Source organism: Muntiacus reevesi, chromosome 13 (genome assembly GCF_963930625.1).
Source record: "Muntiacus reevesi chromosome 13, mMunRee1.1, whole genome shotgun sequence".
Lineage (NCBI taxonomy): Eukaryota > Metazoa > Chordata > Mammalia > Artiodactyla > Cervidae > Muntiacus > Muntiacus reevesi.
Genome location: NC_089261.1, coordinates 29364331 through 29388644, shown reverse-complemented (window position 1 = coordinate 29388644; position 24314 = coordinate 29364331). Strand labels below are relative to the sequence as shown.

Sequence of the window (24314 nt, the reverse complement as noted above, 5' to 3'; positions counted from 1 at the left end):
AAGTCAACTCTACTCCAATAAAATTTTTTTTAAAAAAAGAATTTGCTTTTTTTAAGTAAAAAGTTCTGAAGTCCTAGCCAAGCTGTAGCAGCATACGTTAGTGATATTACAGCTAAACAGGCTTTGGTGTCTGCTTTCATCATACACCATTGCTCCTCTGGAAAACTGTTATAAATTCAAAACAAGACAAAACAAAACCCACAAGTTTTTCAGACAAAACATTATTGGTAAAGGCCGCCGGTGCCTAGAGCTTCCTACCTTGGCCCTAAGGCTTGTCGAACACATCCTGAGCCTACACCCTCAGATGATGCAGATCACAAGAAAGTCAGGAGCAGGACTCAACTTCCCTGAGATCTCACGCCTCATGACGCAGAATCAATGACTGCAGGATGGCCCTGGAGGACACTAGGATATTAACACTTTAGGTACAACTGCCATTTGATCCAGTATTGCTGGGAACACTCTGAATGGAATTTCATTGGTCTGGTTTATAGATTAGTTGCTATTTCAGATGATTTTTAACTTTTCTGCATTTTTTTCTTTTTGCCTAGAGGCTACATTAAGAAAGCTTATGTCTATGTAAGAGCAAAGAAAAGTCACTGAAAAGTTTTAAGTATGGCAGGACCTGGGATGGGATGTTTTCTATAGTTCTTAATGGTCTTTTAGACCAAGGAAATTTTAGCTCATAAGGATAATGGAATACTACTTTTTTCTTCTTGCAACCCAATATTTCACAACACATTCAGAGACTTCAGGAGCTCCTTCAGATCCCCTTAGTCTCACAAGGCGTTTGACTTGGGATAAGATCCTTCATATAAGCGTGTGCTGCTGTGTGCTGTGCTGTCGTTTCAGCCGCGTGTCTGACTCTTTGCGACCCTATGAACTGTAGCCCATCAGGTTCCTCTGTCCATGGGATTCTCCAGGCAAGGGTACTGGAGTGGGTTAGCCACGTTCTCCTCCAGGGGATCTTCCCAACCCAGGGATCAAACCTGCATCTCTGATGTCTCCTGCATTGGCAGGTGGGTTCTCTATCACTAATGCCACCTGAGAAGCCCTCATATAAGCATCTGTGACTCGATTCAGTTCAGGAAATGGGTTCTGATTTTCTACAACTGTAGCTAAGATCATGATGCTGTTATTTTAAAAACACTTTGCTTGAGGAGCTTACAGGATTATTGGGGAGAATTTCCATGAAAAATCAGCTAATAATATAATAGAAGAGCAACCGATTATGAATGAGGTGCAGAGACCTTTCCATCTCCCCTAGTTATCTTAAAGCAAGTGATCTAACTTTTATGTGTCTTAATTTCTTCAAACAAATGAAGTTTGCACTAGATGAGCCGTAAGACCTTTGTAATCTATGATTCCATGACTCTGGAATATCATCTCCCACTCTAAATCTGCTAAGGATAATGAACTATAATACCTGCCCCCCATAAAACATAACTGGAGTTTACATCTAATTATCAGAAACAAGAACGAGGACGCCATCAAATGCTCTCTGGAGTCTCTTCTTTTGGGCTACTGAATGGACTGAAATTGAACAGTAGGCTAAGCATTAAATCTGTCCACTTAAAAAAGATCAGATTTTACAAAAGCCCTATTTAATCAAAGACACCTAGGTGTTTGAATAGCCAATGAAGTAATCTAGTTTGGTTGCTATTCAGCATGAATGTATCCAGCCCTGGGATGTTCGCTGAAACGTGAATGAAAATGGCCTCAGTTGTGGGAAAGAGTCCTGGTTCTTCAGGTCAAGGGCAGCCCTCTCGCCTCCTGAAGTCCTCAGCCTGGCTTTTCCCTGCTACACGACAGCACACTCAAAGCTCCTGTGAGCCCGCAAACAAATGACACAGATTATCCTAAATAAAGGAAAATAAGAACGCATGTATTTGATATTCTGAATGTTTTTAAAAGAGATTCCAATACGTGCATGACTTCCATTGTAGGAATTCAGAATTTATCAGACAAAATAATGAAGCCAACGGGGTAATGACAGGACCTGGGGAAAGAATGGCCGTTCTCCAGCTTTCCAACCTCTCCATCTGCTCATCCCCATGCTCTGCCCTTGGAAACAAGGGTGCCAACTGCTTCCCAGACTGACACCAAGCAAATGCCCGGGAAGAGCTGCATCCCTCATCCCAGCCAACGCTGGCTGCTGGTGACTGGAGCGGGGAGACAGTAATTAAATATTTCCATCTCAAAGGCCACTAGCCAGTCTACTACTGTGCTTATCTTGTATTTGAAATAAGTTCCCTCAACTTCCTGCCAATTCTAATTTATCCATTCTTCAAGCTTCAAGTCTTTTCTTTGCCAGTTGAGCCCATATTGCTGACAGCAGTAATTGCTGTATCCCACAAAAGCTGTGTGACTTTGGTCAAGTCACTCAGCCTCTCGGGTCCTTCTTGGGAATGAAACAAGGTTACCTCTGAAGGTCCTTCCAGTCCTAAAAGTCAGCAGCCTGTGGTCCTCCAGTGTTTCTCACAAGGCAAAGGGTTGGTATGGAGGCAATTAAAAATCATCAATAAATTATGAGAGCCAGAATCTGATTATTTCAACGCCCAATCTCCTAGGCTAAGTGAATTTGCATAAAACTGTGAACACTGTCAGAGGGAGGAACACACACCATGAAGACTTTCAGTGACTCTTCTCTTTAGCCCCTTGGGGTGAGGAGCTCTCCACAAGCCCTGTCTATTCCAAACATATTTTACCTAATTAGGTCTATGGCCTATCCCCAGTATTTCCTGTTTTCTCTTTTCCCCCCAGTTTTATTGAGAAATAATTGACATACATTACTGTTTAAGTTTACACATACAGCATGACACCTTGATTTACATTTAGTGTGAAATGATGACCCCAATAGGCTCAGCTAACATCCATCTTCTCATATAGATGCAGCACAAAGAAAAGAAAGGAAAATAAAAAAACTTTCTCTTTGTGATGAGAACTCAGAGGATGTACCTGATAACCTTCCTACACACCACACAGGATGGCAGGGTCACCATGAGTTACACCCATGGAACTCATTTATCTTATCTTCTAACATCTTGGGACCACCTTCCTCTAAGCCCCTTCCCCACCCTCTGCCTCTGGGGACCACATGTATGGTCTCTTTTTCTATGAGTTCTTGTTGTTTTTTAAGATTCCACATATGAGACTATAGTGTTTGTCTTTCCTGAATCCCTTTAAGGGTGGGGCTCCAGATCTCGAAACAGCATTAGGCTGTGCAGCCCACAGACCTACACCAAGACATGTCCAAACTGGTGACAGGGGCGTCTTAAACAGGCCTGTGACCCTGACCAACCCAGCAGGACAAGGGGGGGGGTCTCCCCACTTCAGCACGTTGGCGGGAATAGATGATGCTCTTAGAAATTAGATGAGGAAAACCCAGCAGAGAATAAGTTATTCCCCAAGGAATTTAGCTCTAAAAAAATAGCTAATGAATCTATAAAAAAAAAAAATAGCTTGCCACCCATAAGTAACTAATGGGTCTTGGTGGGTGGTGAGAGCTGTGGATTATTTCACCTAAGGCTTGTGCAAACTCTAGGGACCTGGGACTGTCAGCATGTCTATTTTCAGATAAGGATGCTGAGGCCAAGAGGATGAAACAGCTGCTCAAAGTCATAAAACTTGTCAGAGTGCAGGATGCTTTGGAAAAGAATGCAAGACTGTAAACATTTTAAGATTAAACACAATTTAAGAAAATGATTGCTTTTTAAAAATGTTTTTAAATGTTTTCAGAAAATTGTCAAATTGTCTACATCTACTGTAGCCTTGAAAGTGAGAAAGCGAGTGTTCACATTTTCCTTAGGAAAACACCCTATTAGCATTTTCAAAATGTCAGTAAGATCTTGAAAGGGCAGGCACTCACCTCTGGGAAAATCAGTTTGCAAATACTCTCTGCCAAAGTGTGAAGATAGACCCGGCTGCGGCTGGTCTTCCTCCGGGGAAGCCTTCCGGGCGGGTTCTTGTCAGGGACACCTGGACAGATGCCCGGCTGCCCTGGTGTCGCTGCTGGCCCACTCCCTGTGGCTTCCCCCAAGGGCTCTCTGGGGACCTGCCCCGGGGCCAGCAGGGAGAAGGGGCAATCCCCTGTGATCTGCAGATCCTTCAGCTTCGCGCAGAACATGGTGATCGCTCCTGGGCTTGGTTCTTTTTACCAGGACGAACACACAGAAGCCACTAGTGGACCAGAGATGTTGGTGACCAGGGAGTCCAGGGGCTGCAGAAGGTCAGAGGAGAAAGAGGAGTGACTCTGTATTCCTATGGAAAGAGAAAAATACAGGGATGAAAAAGTGAAGACCATACAGTCCTATGTCATTTTCAAGTTAAAAAAAAAAACATTCTGGTGCAAATGTCCATTATAAATGGATGGAACATTTGGTAAAGATCTTATTTCCTATGTGTGCATTCTGCTGCTGCTGCTGCTAAGTCACTTCAGTCATGTCCAACTCTGTGCGACCCCATAGACGGCAGCCCACCAGGCTCCTCCGTCCCTGGGATTCTCCAGGCAAGAATACTGGAGTGGATTGCCATTTCCTTCTCCTGTGTGCATTCTAGTATACTAGAAAAATACTTGCTTTTTGTATTTTAATATTTTTCAAATGGAATATAATTTTCTCCAAAATGTCTTTAGCACAAACTACTGATTCCTATTTTTATAGCCCATTTGGTCTCATTTGATTCCACAAGGGTGAAATATTGTGGTTTTATGACAGAAGCTGGGTCTAAAACTATGTCATATCACTGCTGATACTACTAAATTCTCATTAGTCTGTATTTTCTAAAAAATCAGAATAGCATGCATAATGTCTCCTAAACATACCTAAAGAAAAAATGTATATAAAGATGCCCAAGTGTATGTTGTTAGATCTGAAACATTGTCTTTTACATGAAAAAATTAATTGAAATGATTACTGCCAAAGACACTTATCTCTACAAATAGTAAAATATATTTAAAATATCACCAAAATGAAAAACAAATAATATTTTTTCAAAAGACTCCTGATTCCTAAGAACAGGTCACTGGATTTACAGGAGACTTTGAATCCAAATCCAGATGACGCTGGAGTAATCCAAGAAGGCCTCTCATCCCAGGAGTCCCCAAAGTCAGGAGCATGACCCTTCTCGCTAATTTTCCCCTGTACATTTGTTTTTGTTGATGTTGTAATGGAGTCTCCATAATTCACAACCCATGTCTCATTAGTTAACTTTTCAGTGGAACCATCTGGTTGTAAATTCAGCTTGTCAACAATACAATGATGTTGATTAAATGGGTCCACCGACTATTTCCATACTTGGAAAATAAAAAAACTCAAAAAAGAGGGAAAAAGAACACATGGTCTGGTACAGTGCTAAGAACCCTGTATTTACATTTAAGCTTCACAGCAACCACTTGAAATAGGTATTCTTATCACCAGTGGATCAGAGGCTCAACGTTTGTGTCATCTTTGATTTGAAATGCTAGAAAGTGCAAGAGCTATGGTTCAAACATAGGTCCATCGATTCCACAGCCAATGGGTTTCAATTAACTCAAACTCATAGATTATCAAGTTACACTTGTTTCTAAACAATCAGGCTTAGTTTATACACTAGAATTAATTTATCTTGAAGATATGATTTATAAGTTTACATTAGAAAGCAAACAAGAACGTAATTATCCTTCTCACTGGCTGGTGGTACTTGAATCCCAACATAAAGGATTATACTTCAGTCTTTGGAATTGGAGTTCAATTACTCTGTGTCTTTTCTATGCATCTCAGTGCTCTCAGTATGTTCCTAATGTATATAACATTAGCTTATAATTTGTCACAGATAAATTACTGATAGGCTTAGAACAATGGACAATTCATTTTCCAAACTGGGACAAATAAGGAAGCTGAATTCACATCTGACAGCCCCTGGGGCATTGCTGGGTTATCAGGTTTGGGGAAGATGATGGATGCTGACAATTCAGAAGAAACCGTTGGAACTCTCTGCTTCTTTTTATTTTTTAATTTTTATTTTATATTGGAGTATAGTTGATTTACAATGTTGTGTTAGTTTCAGGAGTACAACAAAATAGTTCAGTTTTACATATACATGTATCTATTCGTTCAGATTCTTTTCCCATAGTGTGTATTTATTTTTTTAATTGAAGCATAGATGCTTTACAGAATATTGTTGTTTTTTGTCAAATCTCAACATGAATCAGCCAGAGGTATACATTTAATCCAAACTCCTAATTTATCCCTCCCCCTTTAACCATTTGGTAACCATAAGTTTGTTTTCTAGGTCTGTGTGTCTGTTTCTGTTTTGTAAATAAGTTCATTTGTGTCATTTTCAAAGATTTCACCTACGTGACTCTGTTTCTTAAAGTCAAACCTCAAATCCTTGTTCATACATGATTTATGAATCTTCAGGAAGGTACAAAGGGAGACGCTTTCAGCATTAAGGAGCAGAAACCATATTCTGCCAGCAGAGAAGAGGGCATGGTCTGTCTCAGAGGCTGCTGGGTGCCCAGAGGTGATCTGGTGATGGAGGACCAGTTACTGGATTCTGAAAGACCTGCAGATCTACAGCTCTCCACCAAGATCTGTTTAAGATTCAGTTCTACAAGTAGCTGTTTCTTAGTCTTTAACGTTTCTCAACAACACTATTAAGCATGCATGCTAAGTCACTTCAGTCCTGTCCAAGTCTTTGTGACCCTATGGACTGTAGACCGCCAGGCTTCTTTTTTTTTGGGATTCTCCAGTCAAGAACACTGGAGTGGATTGCCATTTCCTACTTGAGGGAATCTTCCCACCCAGGGATCAAACCCACATCTCATATGTCTCCTGCATTGGCAGGAGTGCCACCTATTACTATTTATTAACTCCTGTCCTCTGGCATGGTGTAGATCAGGGGTCCAACCTCCCCATAAAGGCAGAGTGGGTCACTTCAGCTTGTAGTCAACACCTCAACTCTGCCAACTGCAGCAGATACACAGAGGAGAGATCATGGACATGGTCCCATGAAAACAGGCTGCACAGGCCATAGTACCGACTCATGTTTGCAAAAAGCTAAGCAAATTAGATGAAGCATTTTAATACAAGTGTAATTTTAACCATGGGGTTAGGGTTACTTCCTCATCACCTCTTCCCACTCCCAAAATAGAGAACCTCTCTGGATTCGGTTTTGCACAACTTGAAAGTAATTAAGAGTCTAGTAGATAATTCTTAATAAATATTTATTAATAAAAATCAAAATACCATTATTATATGTGAATTTTTAGGAAGAAAAAGTGTATTAATTGAATGTCATAGTTTCAGTTACATAAAAATATAATAACTAGAAAAGAGGGCACTTAAAAAAAGGCCATAAAAAATAGAAGATTATATGTTGGAGCTGATGCGGGTCTGGAATTTCTTCCTAAAATCAGTTATTCTGGTACATATTATAATTTTAGTATTGCACTGAGGATTCCGACATAATGTAGTTTATGAAAATTCTTCCATTATGCTTAATCTTCTATTTAAATTGGATTTCAACCCTTGTTCTCAAACCCAATATTTTATCCTCTTCTCTTCAATCTCATTAGAGCAGGACACAACTGACCAGTCAGACTTCCTGGAAATTCTTTTTTCTCCAAGATGACACAGTGCTCTGATTTCCAGCCAATGTGCCTAACATTTTTTTTTTTTAATTAAAGTAAAAACAGCAACAGGAAACAAACTGTGCTTACTTCAAGATCAGTTAAGTGTTTAGTCTCATTAAATCACATATGTATCAACAAACTAATTAGCGTCCCTCGTCTGTGCGGCTGATGAAATTACACTACGAACAGATGCAGCCAATGCCAATACCTTGGAAAGTCATGTTTGTCAGTCATTTGCCAGGTTGCCAGGAAGATAGACTATGCTCTTCAAGGGAACCAGTGACGATTCTTTCGTATAACATTAGCAGCAACTTCAGAAATGGTTGGGTCAGTTCCTGAATGCAGTACAGAGCTGGGTGTAGATGTGGCAGTGACATGGGAGGGAAAAAAACAAGTGAACTGAAGTGATAAATTTGGTGACAAGGCCTTGGCAGGCAGTGGAAGAGATATTCTCAGAAATTCAAAGAGATATTTGCCATCCCCCAGGCTGATGATTAAACAGTCTCCAAATTGACTGAACGCTTTCTCCTTTTACTGGTAAGTGATTAATTCCTCTAGAGTGACAATAAAGACCCGTCTATTGACCTCATAGCAATAACCAGGATGCAAAAACAGTATATATATGTATATGTATCAGTGTTTACTGGCCGTACACCTGAAACTAACACAGCGTTATAAATCAACTATACTCCAATATAAAATTTTTTAAAATAACCAGGATGCATTGCTGTGTAGGTAATGAGATACTCCATCATTAATCTCTAAGGAAAGAATTAAGCACAAATCCTTGTTTTCCACATGTGAAAAACCCGGGGGTGGGGGGAAGCACCCCATATGTACTCTCTCACACAGAAAACCTGTTTTACAATAGCAGGTCACATGCCAGGCTTAGCACCCAGCCACACCGAAATCTGTGATTCAAGAAATATGTGTTTTAAGATTAAATTCCAAAGCCCAGATTTAGAACAGTAGCTGAAAGAAGAGAGAACTTCAAAACAAACTCCCTGGGTAAGGACAAAGTGTGCATGTCCCGCCCAAATTGTGGCAACCATCTTCATAAACAAATGTCAAGAAGGCAGCTTAATATTCAGAACATCGAACATTTTCATTCCTCTAAAGCTGAAAAATTGTTCAATAACATTTCAAAAATCAGGCCTTCAAAATGTGTTTCTTTTCACTTGGCAGGACACAATATTTACAGAACAGTCCCTTGTGACAGACCAGGGAAGCTGGACAAAGTAGTAGAAAAACTGTGCCTTCCTGAGCGGAGGGACAGGGCAAGGGAGAGCCAGGTTCCTTCATGATGCCCTTGCTCCCAGCTCCAATGCCAGCTCTGCTTTTTCTTCCACTCACAGCCCCGTGCAGCACTCACCCCGTTTACACAAGATTTATTCTTCCACCTACCAGGCTCTGGGTTTGCTTTCACTGTGTCACGCAAACCTCCTTGCTAAATTCAGCCATGAGCTCCTGAAAGTTAAAGTTCCAAACACACCTGACCTACCCCTGGCATTTTGATTTTCGTTAAGCTCCATTCCCACAGATTCTCTGATGCACTAGCTTGCGTCCTGCTTCCTGCTTCATCCCTTCATTTGTTCACGTTCCAGTCTACTCAACAAGCATTTATGAGTGGCCTACTATATGTGGGACATTCTTCCAGGTGCAAAGGCAGAGCCATGAGCGAAAGTCATCATAGTCAGGCAGAGCTTACAATCTAGCAGGAAGACTAGACTATTTTTAATTTTTTACTCCTAATTTATCCCCTCCCCATCTTTTTTCCCCTTTGGCAGCAATAAGTCTGTTCTCTATGTCTGTAAGTCTGTTTCTGCTTTGCAAATAAGTTCATTTGTGTCATATTTTAGGTTCCACATATAAGTGATATCATATGGTATTTGTCTCTGACTTACTTCACTTAGTATCATAATATCTAGGTCCATCCATGTTGCTGCAAATGAAATTATCTCATTCCTTTTTATGGCCGAGTAATATGCCATTGTATAAAAACACCACATTTCCTTTATCCATTCTTTGGTTGATGGACATTTCGGTAGTTTCCATGTCTTGGCTATTGTAAACAGTGCTGCTGCGAACACTGGGGTGCCTGCTCTTTTTGAATTATGGTTTTCCCCGGATATATGCCCAGAAGTGGGGTTGCTAGATCATATGGAACTTCTATTTTTAGTTTTTAAAGGAAGCATCTCCACACTGCTCATAGTGGCTGTCCATAGTGACTGTACCAGTTGAAATTCCCAGCAATGGTGTAAGAGGATTCCTTTAGGAAAACTACTTCTGACATGCAGCTCCAAGTATGATGTGTGCCATCAAAGGGGGCACACCCCCGACTCCAGGAGAGACACCAGGGATCCCAATCCAGTACCGGGAGGAAGAGACACCCAAGCTGAATGGTGACTGTGAGCCAAGAGAGCCCCAGAGAAAACAGCAGGCTTGGAGGCCAGGACAGACCAGGGCACGTCCCAGGAAATGAACGGGCCCAGCCCGGCCGGAGCGTGCAGCCAGGGAAATCCTGGGGAGGGTGATGCAGATGAGCCAGCGGAGGTCAGGACGTACTGATGGGGGGCGTGTAAACAATGCCACCTAAGCCACCACTCTCTTCTAAGGGTTAGGGGACTAAGAAGTGAGAATACCATTGTATTTTCAAGAGATTATCTGAAATGCAGGATGAGGGCATGAGGGACAGGTCAGAGTTGGACAGGCAGCTGATCTGGGCTTGATCAGAGTGGCCCTGTGGATAAAAAGCAGATCAATTTCGAAGCATCTCCGAGACAGAACCCACAGGCTTCGTCTCCTGGTGGGATGTGGGGCTGAAGGCAAGGGAGCCCATAGGCTCCCGACTCACCTTATCAATAAACCATAGCCCAAGGGAGACCAGGATCCATAAAAGTAGCCTTTAAAGTTGTCCACAGCTCATTTCCCAAGACCAGGTTATTCAGTCATAACCAAGTCCAGATGTGGGGTTTGCAATATTACATGACCATTCATGGGGACTGGGCTGCTCCAATTCTCCTCTGAAGCCTTCTTTAGGGAAGCAGCTCCTCCTTATTCCAAAGCCCAGACATGGGCAAGCCGACAGCAGTTCAGATTCCAGGCTGGCTACTGACCTCCACAGTGCAAGCAGTTCCAGCTCTCTTCACAAGCGGAAGATGCTTAGTTTAAATTTTTGTTACTAAGAGCCCATGCTGGTCACCCTCCACAGAACAAGGAAGTTACCTCTAAAGTTCATGGCAACCTCAGCCCTGGGGACCCAAAACACAAGGAACTCTCCTTTTCCTGAAAATAACTGCCTTGCTAAAGCTACAGCACCGGACACAAATGCTTAACACACTACATTAATTCTTTCTTAAAAATAAGGTGGGCATGATCCATACCTTTCTTAGATTCAGCAGGCAATTCAGTGACAACTTTGAAATAAGAGCAACGTTGATACTCTAGAGCTGGGAGATTTTAACTCTAAGAATTATCACTTTTTTATTCTCCATTTGTATAGAAAACTGTTACAGGATGCTTTATGACTAATTAAAGAGTAAAACTTTGGGGACTATAAATTCTAAATACCTGTGCTTTTAAACCTCTCTACCAGGATTATCACTGAAATCTGAGGGCATACAGTTAGTAGCTCTTCAAATTAAATACCATTCCCTCTTAATGGCAGGTCACAAGGAAATCAGATAAATGTTTCAATATTTTGTTCCAGAAATATGTGGAATACTTTCCAGCTCTTCCTAGAATCCACATCATACTTATACTGTTCAAATAGTTCCTTACAATGACTTCATCTTTTTATGAATATATTTACGGAAAATATGGTGATTCTTATGCAGAGTTACGAGAGACAAGTGATTGCTTTTTACCCTATAAAAAGCCATTTTGTTTTCAACTATTTGCAGATAAATACTGTGTATTTCTGTGATGTGGTTTAGCTCATACCCACTAATGGGGGATAACATCAGTGTAAAATAGGGGTCACCTAGGCCCCCATTCGCCCCTGCAAGTCCCCTCAGCTCAGCTTGAATACACACCCTGTCTTGTTACAGTTTCCTTTTTTAGTTCCCTTTCTCAATAACTCATCAGGCTCTTCACTTTCCTACAGTCCCTTCCCATCAAACCACCTCTTCCCCTTAAACCAGTCCTGTAATTACTGTAGTGCGGCATTCATCAGAATTCAGCTTGTCTTTTTAACTAAGCTTGTATGTTTGTTAGGACCGTTATAGCTCTAGCTAGTGCTGGTAAGTGTTGATTGGTTTCACTTCAACACATTTTCTTCCCATAAGTCCATTTATTTTTAGTGCATAATTTTGCAGCATACAGAGATTTTTAGGAACACTTGTATCATGTTATATGAGAAATGCCTGTATTTCAACAGTGTTTGATTGAAATTTACAAGTAAGGTGAAATCCTACTTAATTACTTAGGGAAAAAATAGAGTCACATTCTCTAAGACTATGGATTTCATTACTATTTAGGTAGTAAACACTGATGAAACTTTCAAAACAGATCAGGTGTGAGGACCCAAGTCAGGTTCCAGAACCAAAGGCTGAGTTAGGTTCTGGCACCAAAGGCTGTGTGTTTACCTCTTGACCCTACCCTTTATCAACTCTGTGATTTTAGTAAAATTCCTAAACTAATTCACCCCAACTCTCTCCATATGGAAATAGGTATCCTAATAGGAACTATTTCCTACATGTGCTGTGAAGTCAACCATCCCAATTACTTCTCAGGAATAGAGTGATATTGAATCATTTTCTTAACTTCACTGAGCTGCTGTTACCTTGCCCATAAAACGATGAGGAAGCAGGGGTATATGAATGATTAGGGAAAAGTTATGCAAAAGCATTCCACAGAACAATCAGGCTCACAGAAGCAACTAAATAAATGATTGACAAATGTATTCTATCTTCTCAGAAAGACAGGTAATATGTTAAACCTATGACACTTTTAATCATCACTTTTCAAAGCCAAGTAAACTCATTTATAGCAGGTGCTTCAGTTCAGTTCAGTTCAGTCGCTCAGTCGTGTCCGACTCTTTGTGACCCCATGCTAAGCACGCCAGGCCTTAGTGCACCACAAATACAGAAAACATTCTCCACTTGAAGAACATCGCAGCATACCAAGAAAGTCCTATCTATGTCAATAGTTAGGTTCCGTTTATTGAATTACAAAATAATGGAGTATACAGCATAACCCAGAGCATTAAGATTCTATTTTGGTTTCATCTTATGTAATTCTATTAACTAATAAGCTGCATGCCAAATTTCTTTAATAAAATATTAGAATAAACATTGAAGAACTATGCTAGTTTTTAAATCTCTTTTTCCACTCATTAAACCAAACTTGTTATATCAATCAAGCAAATCTTATATCATTACAGTGCACACTATTTTCAATAAATCCAAATTATTTCCAATGTGGAACATTTTTAAATTAAAACCAAGCTAAAACAGGAATCCCATGGTATCTGATTTTCTTTTCCTAGAATGCTAGATTGACAAGTGGTTAGTATTTATTATACAAAGAATCTTATCTCCAACTTTTGCTTTTATAAGTTACCGATTCTTCTCAAAATTGATTCAATGGTAACCCTTTTATCTATTTACCTCTCAAAGTTGGTTTATTTTGTAGAAAGGTTTAGGTGATGAGGAAGGAGAGGTGAGACACTTAGGAAAATGTTTAAGATACTTGTGAAATCAAGATAAGCCACCCAACATCTGACTAAAATAGGTTTGTGACAAGAGTAAAGTCAATTCTGGTATTGACTGTCACATCTGTGAAGCATCTGATTTAATATTTTGAACAAGGAAGAGGCATCCAAGTGACTTCTCCTTGATGCGAAAGAAGGATGACCTCATGAGCATGGATTCACTCTACAGTGGAAGAAAGTCAAATTATCTGAGCACTAACATATCACATTTGGAAGGAAGATTCTGGAAGAAGACACAATAGTGAGTCTTGATTCTTCTAGTAAAGCCCTTGGAACTTTTACCAAGATCCTTGAGAAAAAAGGACCACAAACTAACAGAGTCATAAACACCTAAGACTTGTAAGCTCTGCTGGAGATGGAACTTTCTCCAGCCTAACCAAGAACAAATTAATCAAGACATATAGGCCTGGCCACACGGAAACCAACAAAGAGCAAAACAAGGAGACCAAGAAGACATGCATTGTGATGGAGGCGTGGGTGGTGGAGGAGATGCTGGCCCTGGAACAGTGGGAGGGTCAGAGGAAAGTAAACCAGCCCGGAGGAAGACCCGGAAACTCAGGGGGCTGGCAGACCATGGCCTGTGGGTCAAATCCAGCCTGCTGCCTGTTTTTGTCCAGCCCTTGTGCTAAGAATGGTCTTCATATGATGAAGCGAAGGAAAACCAAAAGAATATTTCACGATAAATGAGCACAACATGAAATTCAAATTTCCATGTCCATAAATACAGCTTCACTGGAACACGGCCATGTTGTGTCATAATAAGAAATATATATCTGGTCTCTGCCCACTCTTGCTCTTTTCTGCTTCCTGGCACACAGCTCCCTAAACCCTCGGAATCTCCAGAGCGATAGCCTTTTTTTAATGCTAATGAGGTAGCTGGTGGCTGGGGGCCCCTGGGTCACCTAGGACACAGCAAGCAACCTGGGATTAGAGGGTTGGAACTTTACATCCCAACCAGATCTCTGGTGGGTAGGGGAAGGAGAGGCTGAAGTTTGAGTTAATCACTGATAGCCAATGATTTTTCTGTTCTTTTGCGCTTTTATTTTTTTTTATTAATTTTTATTTGGGTATAGTTGCTTTACAATGTGTTAGTTTCCGCTGTACAGCAAAGTGAATCAGCCATATGTATACATACATCCGCCTTTTTTTGGATTTGCTTCCCATTTAGGTCACCACAGAGCACTGGGTAGAGTTCCCCATGCTATACAGTAGGTTCCCATTTGTTATCTACTCTATACGTAGTAGTCTGTATATCTCAATCTCAATCTCTCCCACCCACCCCTACCCCCTTGGTATCCACATGCGTCTCTCTTTCAGCTTTGCAAACACGTTCATTTGCACCATTGTTCTAGATTCCATGTACAAGTGATATTATATCATATTCACTTTACTCTGACTTATTTCACTCTGTCTCTAAGTCCATCCACGTCTCTGCAAATGATGACCAGTGATTTAACCATCATGCCTACACAATGAAGCCTCCATAGAAAACCCCAACTGTGGTGGCAAGCTCCTGGGCTGGGGAAACACGTGGAGGTGCTAGGAGGGTGGGGCGCCCAGAGCCCATGAAGTTCCAGGTCCTTCCCCACACCTTCCCTGTGTGTCTCTTCCATCTGACTGCTCTTGAATTGTATCCTTTTATAATAAATGGGTATACAGTAAGCAAGCTATTTTCCTGAATTCTGTGAGCTCGTCCAGCATATTATGGAACACAAGGAGGGGAGATGTGTGAACCTTTCATTCACAGTTAGTTGGTCAGAAGCACCAGAGGCATGAATGTGAGATTAGGAGCTGAAGCCAGGGCAGTCTTGTGGGGCTGTGCCCTCAACCTACGGGATCTGACACTAACTCAGGGATATGGTCTCAGAACTGAACTAAACTGTAGGACACCCAGCTGGTGTTGCAATTTCTGGGGAGAGGAAACACACACATCTGGTGTTGGAAGTGAAGTACTGATAATACAGGGAAAACAGGGATTTTCATGTTTACAAATTCATTCATTTACACGTGGCCTAAGGCTGCAGCTTTGGAACAACAGTGGCAGAACCAAGTAATTGCGAGAGACCCCCAAGGACACCAAGGCCTAAACTATTTACTGTCTGATCCTTTATAGAATCGGTTTGCTGATCTTATAAAACATCATATACATTCTCTCCTTGAATCAACACTACCATCCTATGGGGAGCGTGTATTTATATCTTCTACATAAAAAGAATCTAAAACATAGATTATTTGTCCTTGATCATCGCTAGTGAGTGGCAGAAACAGGAAGTGAACCCAGGCCCATTTGATTATAAATCTAACGTGCTAGGGTGCCTTTGATAAACAGAAGACCTTTTCTATATCACGGGGATTATTCCTTAAATTCCTCCACCAGTACATACAGTCTGGGAAAACAAAGATTAAATTTACCTGCCATTGGGCCTGTGGACTGAAGGGATGAAGCTGGGACATCCCAGAAATGCAGGTGTGAGATGCCCTCTCAGGACCCCATGAGTTCTCATGAGACCCCCTTGTGTAAAATTTTACTTTTATCTCCATGGTTTGGGGAAGCAAGTAGAGTCAGAAGACAACTAGAAAGTCTGTGGGTGTCTCTGACATGCTCAAGGGGTCTTTATGGTAAAGCAGAGGAATAAATTACAGGAAAGTATATTTTTCTGAGAAATTTTCCTTTAAAATCCTAAGGAAGCAGATGAATGGATAAGGAAGCTATGGTACATATACACCATGGAATATTACTCAGCCATTAAAAAGAATTCATTTGAATCAGTTCTAATGAGATGGATGAAACTGGAGCCCATTATACAGAGTGAAGTAAGCCAGAAAGATAAAGACCAATACAGTATACTAACACATATATACGGAATTTAGAAAGATGGTAACGATGGCCCTATATGCAGGGCAGAAGAAGAGACGCAGAAGTACAGAACAGACCTTTGAACTCTGTGGGAGAAGGTGAGGGTGGGATGTTTCAAAAGAACAGCATGTATATTATCTAGGGTGAAACAGACCACCAGCCCAGGTGGGAGGCATGAGACAAGTGCTCGGGCCTGTTGGGCTGGGAAGATCCAGAGGAATCGGGTGGAGAGGAAGGTGGGAGGGGGGACCAGGATGGGGAATTCGTGTAACTCTATGGCTGATTCATATCAATGTATGACAAAACCCACTGAAAAAAAAAAAATCCTAAGGAAAAGACTAAAAAAGGCGAAAAAATAGAGGTGGATTGGAGTAACGCTGACACAGAAGAGAGTTAGATTTTGAGTAAGACTCCCTCCCCTCCCCTACCATTCACCCAGGGGTCCATCCTGGGTCACCCGGAGGAGGGTCTCTCCGGTAGGTCCACGGGGCACAGACCACTGACCGTTTAGAGGCCACCGGGCAGGGAGGGGTCTTCTCAAGTGTTCTGTTCAGCTCTGACTGATGATTCTTGAGACAGAAAACAGTCTTTTGTCATTGGCACTGACACACAGTGCTTGAAGCTTATGCTGAAACCAGGCCAGCCAAAGAAATGCGGCAAATTCCAACAGAAATTCAATTCTTTCTGAATTTTTACGTTATGATTGAAAGTGTTAGTCGCTCAGCTGTGTCCGACTCTTTGAGACCCCATGGACTATAGCCCACCAGGCTCATCCGTCCACGGGATTCTCCAGGCAAGAATACTAGAGTGGCTTGCCATGCCCTTCTCCAGGAGATCTTCCCGACCCAGGGATCGAAACCGGGTCTCCTGCATTGCAGGCAGATTCTCTACCGTCTGAGCCACATTGGTTCAAAAGAAATCATTACCAGAAATGACACTTGGCTTCTGACCATGGGTTTGCAGGTATATATCTGGATACCGCAAAGAACATGTTGAGAGAGTGAGTCCTTTCCCATTAAATCCAAAACCACAACAACATTGTTTTAAGGTCTTCTCATCTCTAACTGCCTGGAAATAGGGAAAGTTCCAAGAAACTTTCCTGTTCACAGTGAACCCAAACAATGCTTCTCCTTCATTTCAGTATCGTTTACACAAAAGTCAACACAAAGACACAGCATTTACATAACACGAGTTCAGAGCCTGAAGAGACAGTAGAGATTATTTACTGCAATCCTTCCCACTCACAGATGGCAGAACAGAAATCCAGATTCTTGTGACTTGGCCCAAACCCAGAGCTTCTGAGGGTCAGAGGTTACTCAGAAAGGGAGGCCATTTGACCTGGAGTCCAGGGTTCACTCCCATGCACTCTGATCGCCTCCTCAACTGAAAGGCTGGGAAGCCCCCGCCTTCTGTGGGCACCCCACCGCAGCTGCAATGGCTTCAACAACTTCACACTTGGTACTCTGAGCTCAAGTTTCACACCTGAAGGTTACTGTACATGCTACACTTCATCTTCATACCACACCAATATGAATGCACACTATAAAATTGTTTTGGCATCTACAGCTTCTAAAACATTTCCCCAGGCTCTTTTTCATGATTTTCTCATCACCTTTTGCACTTTCTCAAGAAGCTATCTTTAGTCTTTCTTTAATTCTCCAAACATATTTTCTAAATAGCCTGACTTATTCATTACCCTGTCTCTGCCACTTAATTGAAAGTTAAGTATGTTTCCAGCCTTAATCTAAGAAGCCAGTGCAGGTCACAATTTATCCAGCTGTAGGCCTCTAGTAAATTATTTTATGCTGAAATTAAAAGACAAGACTATCAGCTTGGAGTCATCTGGTATAAACATGGAAGGGATATAGATGTATTAAGTCCTTATTATATGGGTCACTCCATCTTTTCCCTTTATTTTCCCTAGGTCCTTCTGTACATGCAACACAAACACAAATATGTAACAACTGGAGAAGAAATTATTTTGAAAATGTTTTCCTATATATTTTCCTTTCCTATTTTATTGTTTTATATGAGCTGTCCTATTCATTTTTATTATATTTGTCAATTATCTTTCTTTTCCATTTTATTATTTAATGTTTACCTTTGGGGGAAAGGAAAAAAATCTCATTGCACATAGAAATGCATGAAGTTCACTAAGGTCATTTGAAAATGACAAGAGATTGGACGTGAAGTCATGAGCAGAAGGGCATGCTGTCAAAGAAGGACAGTGTGGGTGAACGGAGGGGATACAGGAAGTTGTGGGGAGCGCAGGAAAGGATGGTGCCAGAGATAGTCCAAAATTAAAGTTGGCATCAGTGGCAACTGACTAGGTCCGAGGAGCAGGATGACTCAAGTTCTGCCTGGGAGGATGATGTACCATGAATAGAAACTGGCAGCAGAAGCCAGGTTGAGAGAAGGATGGTCCACTGTGTTTTGTACACATGGACCGTGAACTGTTAAGTGGGACATATGGATAGAGATACATCTGAAAATTCAAGTCTTTAATTAAATAGCATAAAACAGATTAGAGATATGAATCTGTGGTTCTGCACATAGAGGAAGTCATTCAAATCAGGACTTTAACTCAAACTGTTCAATGCTAAAGGGCAACAAAAGAAATAGAAAATAGCCAAATTGAAGATTCTGGGGAATATTCATACTTAAAGGTGTTATGATTCAGATGGAGAAGCAGAAATAAGGAAAGTGTGCTGAGAAGGAAAGAGAAGAGGGCACTGTTCAAAAAGAAGTGTTTATTGGGAGTCTGAAGATAGTCAGGGTATGGTGGTCAGACAGGCTGCCATAACACAGCACCATAAACTGGGTAACCAGGCGGCATGAGCAATATTAACGCATTTTCTCAGGTTCTACAGGTGGGAGACCAATGTCATGGCGTGAGCATGAACGAGTTTTGGTGAAAGCTGTCTTTTTGGCTTGCAGATGCCTACCTTCTCACAGTGCCTTCACATGAGGGGGAGAGAGAGACAGAGAGAATGATAATTCTCGGGTGTCTCTTGTTAAAAGGGCACCAATCCCATCACAAGTTACTGTAACAGGGAAGAACACATCTGACTCCATATTGGAATTGCTTCTTTTTCTTTACCCTTTCTGTTCTATTGCTTTTGCTACAAATGAATCACTAAAGGGATGGAAATGTACAATAGCTGGAATATCTATTCCAATAGCTAGAAGTGTACAAAATGGACTGTCTCTGGGAACAATGCTTCCCATGTCTGAGCATTAAGTTAAAATACCCTTGTTCAGCTCACAGGAAGCATTCTGAAGAGGCCCACTTGTGAATGGCTGCAAGAAAGAAAAAGTTAACCCATCTTCTCCAGGGTCTGGCTGGAACTACAAAATACTTGCAATAATTTATCAAGAGCCTCTTGATGAAGGTGAAAGAGGAGAGTAAAAAAGCTGGCTTAAAACTCAACACTCAAAAAACTAAGATCATGGGATCTGGTCCCATCACTTCATGGCAAATAAATGGGGAAACAATGGAAACAGTGACAGACTTTATTTTCTTGGGTTCCAAAATCACTGCGGATGGTGACTGCAGCCATGAAATTAAAAGACACTTGCTTCTTGGAAGAAAAGTTATGACAAATTTAGACAGTGTATTAAAAAGTAGAGACATTACTTTGCCAACAAAGGTCCATATAGTCAAAGCTATGGTTTTTCTAGTAATCGTGTACGGATGTGAGAGTTGGACCATAAAGAAGGCTGAACACCAAAGAATTGATACTTTCGAACTGTGGTGTTGGAGAAGACTCTTGAGAGTCCCTTGGACAGCAAGGAGACCAACCAAACAATCCAAAAGGAAACCAATCCTGAATATTCATTGGAAGGACTGATGCTGAAGCTGAAGCTCTAATACTTTGGCCACAGACTTATTCTATTCTATTAGAATAGACCTTGATGCTTGGAAAGATTGAAGGCAGGAAGAGAAGGGGATGACAGAGGATGAAGATGGTTGGATGGCATCATGGACTCAATGGACACACTGGAGCAAACTCCAGGAGATGGTGAAGGATAGGGAAACCTGGCATGCTGCAGTCCATGAGGTTGCAAAGAGCAGGACATGACTGAGCAACTGAACAACGACAACAAAAAATCACCTTTTATACTTTACTGCCTCACGTCCCCTTCTTTGCTTTACAAAAGAAACTAGAATCCAAACCCAGGGAAGATGGTTCTTTGGAACACGACTCTACCAGCTTCTCGATCTGGTCACTTTCTGAATAAAGTCAGTACTCCTTCCAACAACTTATCACTGGATTTATTGGCCTGTCATGCAGCAAGCTGTATGAGCTTGTACTTGATAACACTCCCACCCTATGATCTCACCTAAACCTAATACTAACCAATAAACATCTCTTTATGTCAATACTACTAGTCATGAGACAAAGACCCATTAGAATGTCTAAAATTTAAAAGAGACAATGTCAAGACTTTATGATGACAGGAAATAACTGGAATTTTTCATAAACTGCTGGTGGAAATGAAAAAATGAACAATCACTTTGGAAAGCAGTTTGGTTGTTTCTGAAAATGCTGACATAACCTATCATACTACCCAGTTATTCCATTTCTAGGTAATTATTCATGAGGAAGGTAAATATATATACAAACAAAGGCTTGAACACAGATATTCATGAAGCTGCTTTACTTGTAATAGTCAAAAACTAGAAGCAATTGAGATGTCTTCAATCATATGAATGAATGAAAAAGATGCTGAATAAGCCATACAGTGCAAAGGACTATTATCCAGCAGACACACGCAACAAAGATAAATCTCAAAACATTACGTGAGTGAATGGGACTGCACACGAGTCCACACTGAAATATTACTTTGTATAAAATCTAAGCACTGCAAGCAAACCTATACCTCAGACAGCCGATCAATGATTTCCTGCAAATGGAGGACAGGGTGCTGATTGGAAAAGGACACAGAAGAAATGACAGAAGTGATTTTTATCTGGATTGTGGTGGTCGTTTCATGCGTGTGTACAGCTGTCAAATCTTATCTAATTATTGTCTGTTTTTTGCATTTGAGGTTGTTTGTATTAATATATGTTGTACCTTAGCCAAGTTTAAGGGAAAAAAACTCAGTGGAGGACTACAAGAAACCCAAATGAACTAAATTCCAAAGTAAATAGACAAGAAGCCCCAGGAGAGATGAGACCTGTGCTATTTTCTTCCCAGAAGAAGTGGTAGAAGATGCAAAATCTCCCACAGGTCAGAGGCTTTTTGTCAGACTTTTAGCAGCTGCAGGAGAGACCAGAACACTAAGAACCCCTCAGCTAAGATGCATATGTGGTATATGACACACACACCTGATACACGACATGAGGAGAGGAAGAAAAAAGTGACCCATAATCAAGAGAAAACAGTCAACGGAAAGAGAACAAGAAATGGCCCAGATGCTATTATCAAACAGAACTTTAAAACAACCATGAGAAATATATATTAGAATCTGGTGGTATAGTTGAATAGCAACCATAAGAGAGGGTTTCCATTAAGAAACAGAATGCAAAGAAAAAGAAACAATTGGAAATGCTAAAAATCACAGCAACAGAAATAAAGAAATCCATTTAACATCAGAGGAAAGGATCAGTGAATGTGAAGTCAAGTTAACAGAAATAGCTCCAACAAAGCCACAAAGAGAACAAAGACTGATCAAATAGATTTGAAATCTGTAGGACAACATCTAAAGGTCTAACATATATGCATTTATAATCCAGAAAAAAAAAAAAGAGAGGAAATGGAAGTAGAAAAATATTTGAACAAGTAATGGCTGGAAACATTCCATATTTGATGATAGAATCAAACACAGATCCAAGAAGTTCATTAAAACCCAGGCATGATAAACACAAAGAAAACTACACCTAGGCGTAATGTTATCAGATCTCTGAAATTCAAAAAGATAAAAAGAAAACTTTTTAAAAAATATCCAGAGGTTAAAAAAAAAGAAACAGAGAGGAAATGATATGATCCGTACCTACTTTTCACCAGAGGAATAGAGACTAGCAGATAGTGCAACAAAAATGTATGGGCTGAAAGAAGAAAAAAACTCTCTTTACCTTAAGTTGTAAATACAACAAAATATTCTTCAAGAGTTAATATGAAAACAATTTCCTAAACATTGCAGTCATAACTTTAGACTGGTGGAGTATTTAATGATACTTTTATTTTCATTAAACTGAACTTCTATCATTTGTACTAAATGTATTAATTTTTCTTGTCTTATGTGTTTTATTTGGAAGTTCATAGACCATCAAAACCTAACTCTAAAGCTCATTATGCTACAGAGTCTAATCTGACTATTTTAAAAACACTATTGATCATATGCAAACCATCAGAAACACTTATATGTAAGTAGTCAAGGTGGTAAACATAGATTTTTAGAAGATGCTTGGCTAAAAAGACTGGTTCCACCACTAATTTGATGTATGATATTTAGGCAAATTACTTTTCTGCTCTTGACTTTGCTTCCGCATCTTAAATTAAATGATGAGGGTAGAAAAATAACTAGGGCGTTCAAGAAGGGTAATTCGGTTTTACCAGTGCTTGGAATATAGTATGTACTTAATGAATGGTGACTATTATTGCCTGAAATTAGGTTTCTATCTTTCTAGCCCCTTGATGTTTCTTTGTTCAAGGCTTGGTTACCAAAGCAGTAGTTGTCAAAGTGTGCAAAGTTCTGCACACCCTGCGGGATGTCTCAAGAGTCACTCACAGGACGTGCAAGGCCAGAGCTGCTTTCATGCCAGCACTCAGATACCCTGTGTCCTTCCCACTCTCATTCTCTCCCAAGTGCACTGTGCAGCTTCCTGGGAGTCACACGACAGTTGCAATGTCATCATTCTACAACTAAAGAAATGCTGCCTGTGTAGACTTTTCTAGGGTAGGAGCTTTAGGGTATGAATGTGATAAATGCATGTATTTTTTGGGGGGGGGGTAGTAAACTCAGTTTGTTCTCAGAACTTCTACTGTGCTCCTTCTCCCTATCATTGATTGTACTTGCTCTGATCTCTGTTAACTTCATTATTGGCCGATAAATCATTATTCCGAAATTCCCAATTTGTTCTTATACCTACATGTAAACACAAGAAGTAACCACTCTTGTGGGTTTTGTTTTGCAGTGATGTTAAATTATAATAACTTTTCTTAATTTGAAATTTTCAACATAACTGTTATTTTAAAATTTAATAATATTTATTCTAATTTAAAGAATAATTTACTTATAGTTTTCTTCTATTTAAGGACAGATTTTTGGCTTGAAAAGAGGGAACTGGAAAACTTCCTCAACCCACAGCTGCACTGTGTACATCTACCATAGTAATTGGACAGCTTCCCAATACTTAAAGTTTTCTTGATGAGATCATGGTGATATTAATTAATGTGATTATTCTGCGATTCTATAATAAAGTGTAGTTTGTCAACATCTGGAAGATCTGCAAAACAAGGGGACCTGAATTTTCCAGTGACCATGATGTTCTAAACTCATGCAGGAATAAAGGCTCCATTCACAGAAGGATGGATTTTAATGGTTTCAGATCCTATATGGCAAGGAACCTTTATGAAACGATCACTCCTCAAATTTCAAAACTTTTATACAAAAAGAATATCTATAGCTGTATTAAGATACATGAAACCACTCCTCTCTTTTCAATTATGCTTCAGGGTAAGGCTGAATTTTTGCATACACTTCAATTGTAACAACCTGAATGTGTTAAATATTGAAAATATATTCCTTTTTATTTCAAACAACTATATACTGATTGTGAGTTCTTTTACCAAATGCATAGTTACTGCTCACAGATGAAAAACTTTAAGTCTCACTAACTGTGTGGCTATACCACCGCTTTACCTTCATCTCACACTCACTCTCCATCGACCAAGGATGCATGCTTCTCTCCGATCCTGGACAAGACTATAACTTTCCTCTTAAAAGCTCCTATTCTGCCCTGGAATTCACTACAAGTGCTTCCTTTGTGTTCAGTCATTCAGTTGTCTCCAACTCTTTGAGGCCCCATGGACCATAGCCCGCCAGGCTCCCCTGTCCATAGGATTTACCAGGCAAAAATACTGGAGTGGGTTGCCTTTTCCTACTCTAGGGGATCTTCCAGACCC

At 40.5% G+C, this 24314-nt stretch overlaps 1 protein-coding gene across 8 annotated transcripts in view; it reads right to left on the bottom strand.

Moving 5' to 3' along the window:
* The window catches only part of GUCY1A1 (guanylate cyclase 1 soluble subunit alpha 1), a 66474-nt gene that overhangs the window by 31330 nt on the left and 10830 nt on the right, over window positions 1-24314 (bottom strand). For 3 of the 8 annotated variants that reach the window (XM_065904137.1, XM_065904138.1, XM_065904142.1), the window contains exon 2: window positions 3869-4260. In XM_065904137.1, the coding sequence (XP_065760209.1) occupies window positions 3869-4126 (258 nt within the window). In that variant the 5' untranslated portion in view covers window positions 4127-4260. Of the gene's footprint in view, window positions 1-3868; window positions 4261-7820; window positions 7965-24314 lie in introns of all 8 variants that reach the window. The other 5 variants (XM_065904144.1, XM_065904143.1, XM_065904145.1 and 2 more) reach the window with 3 other exon arrangements.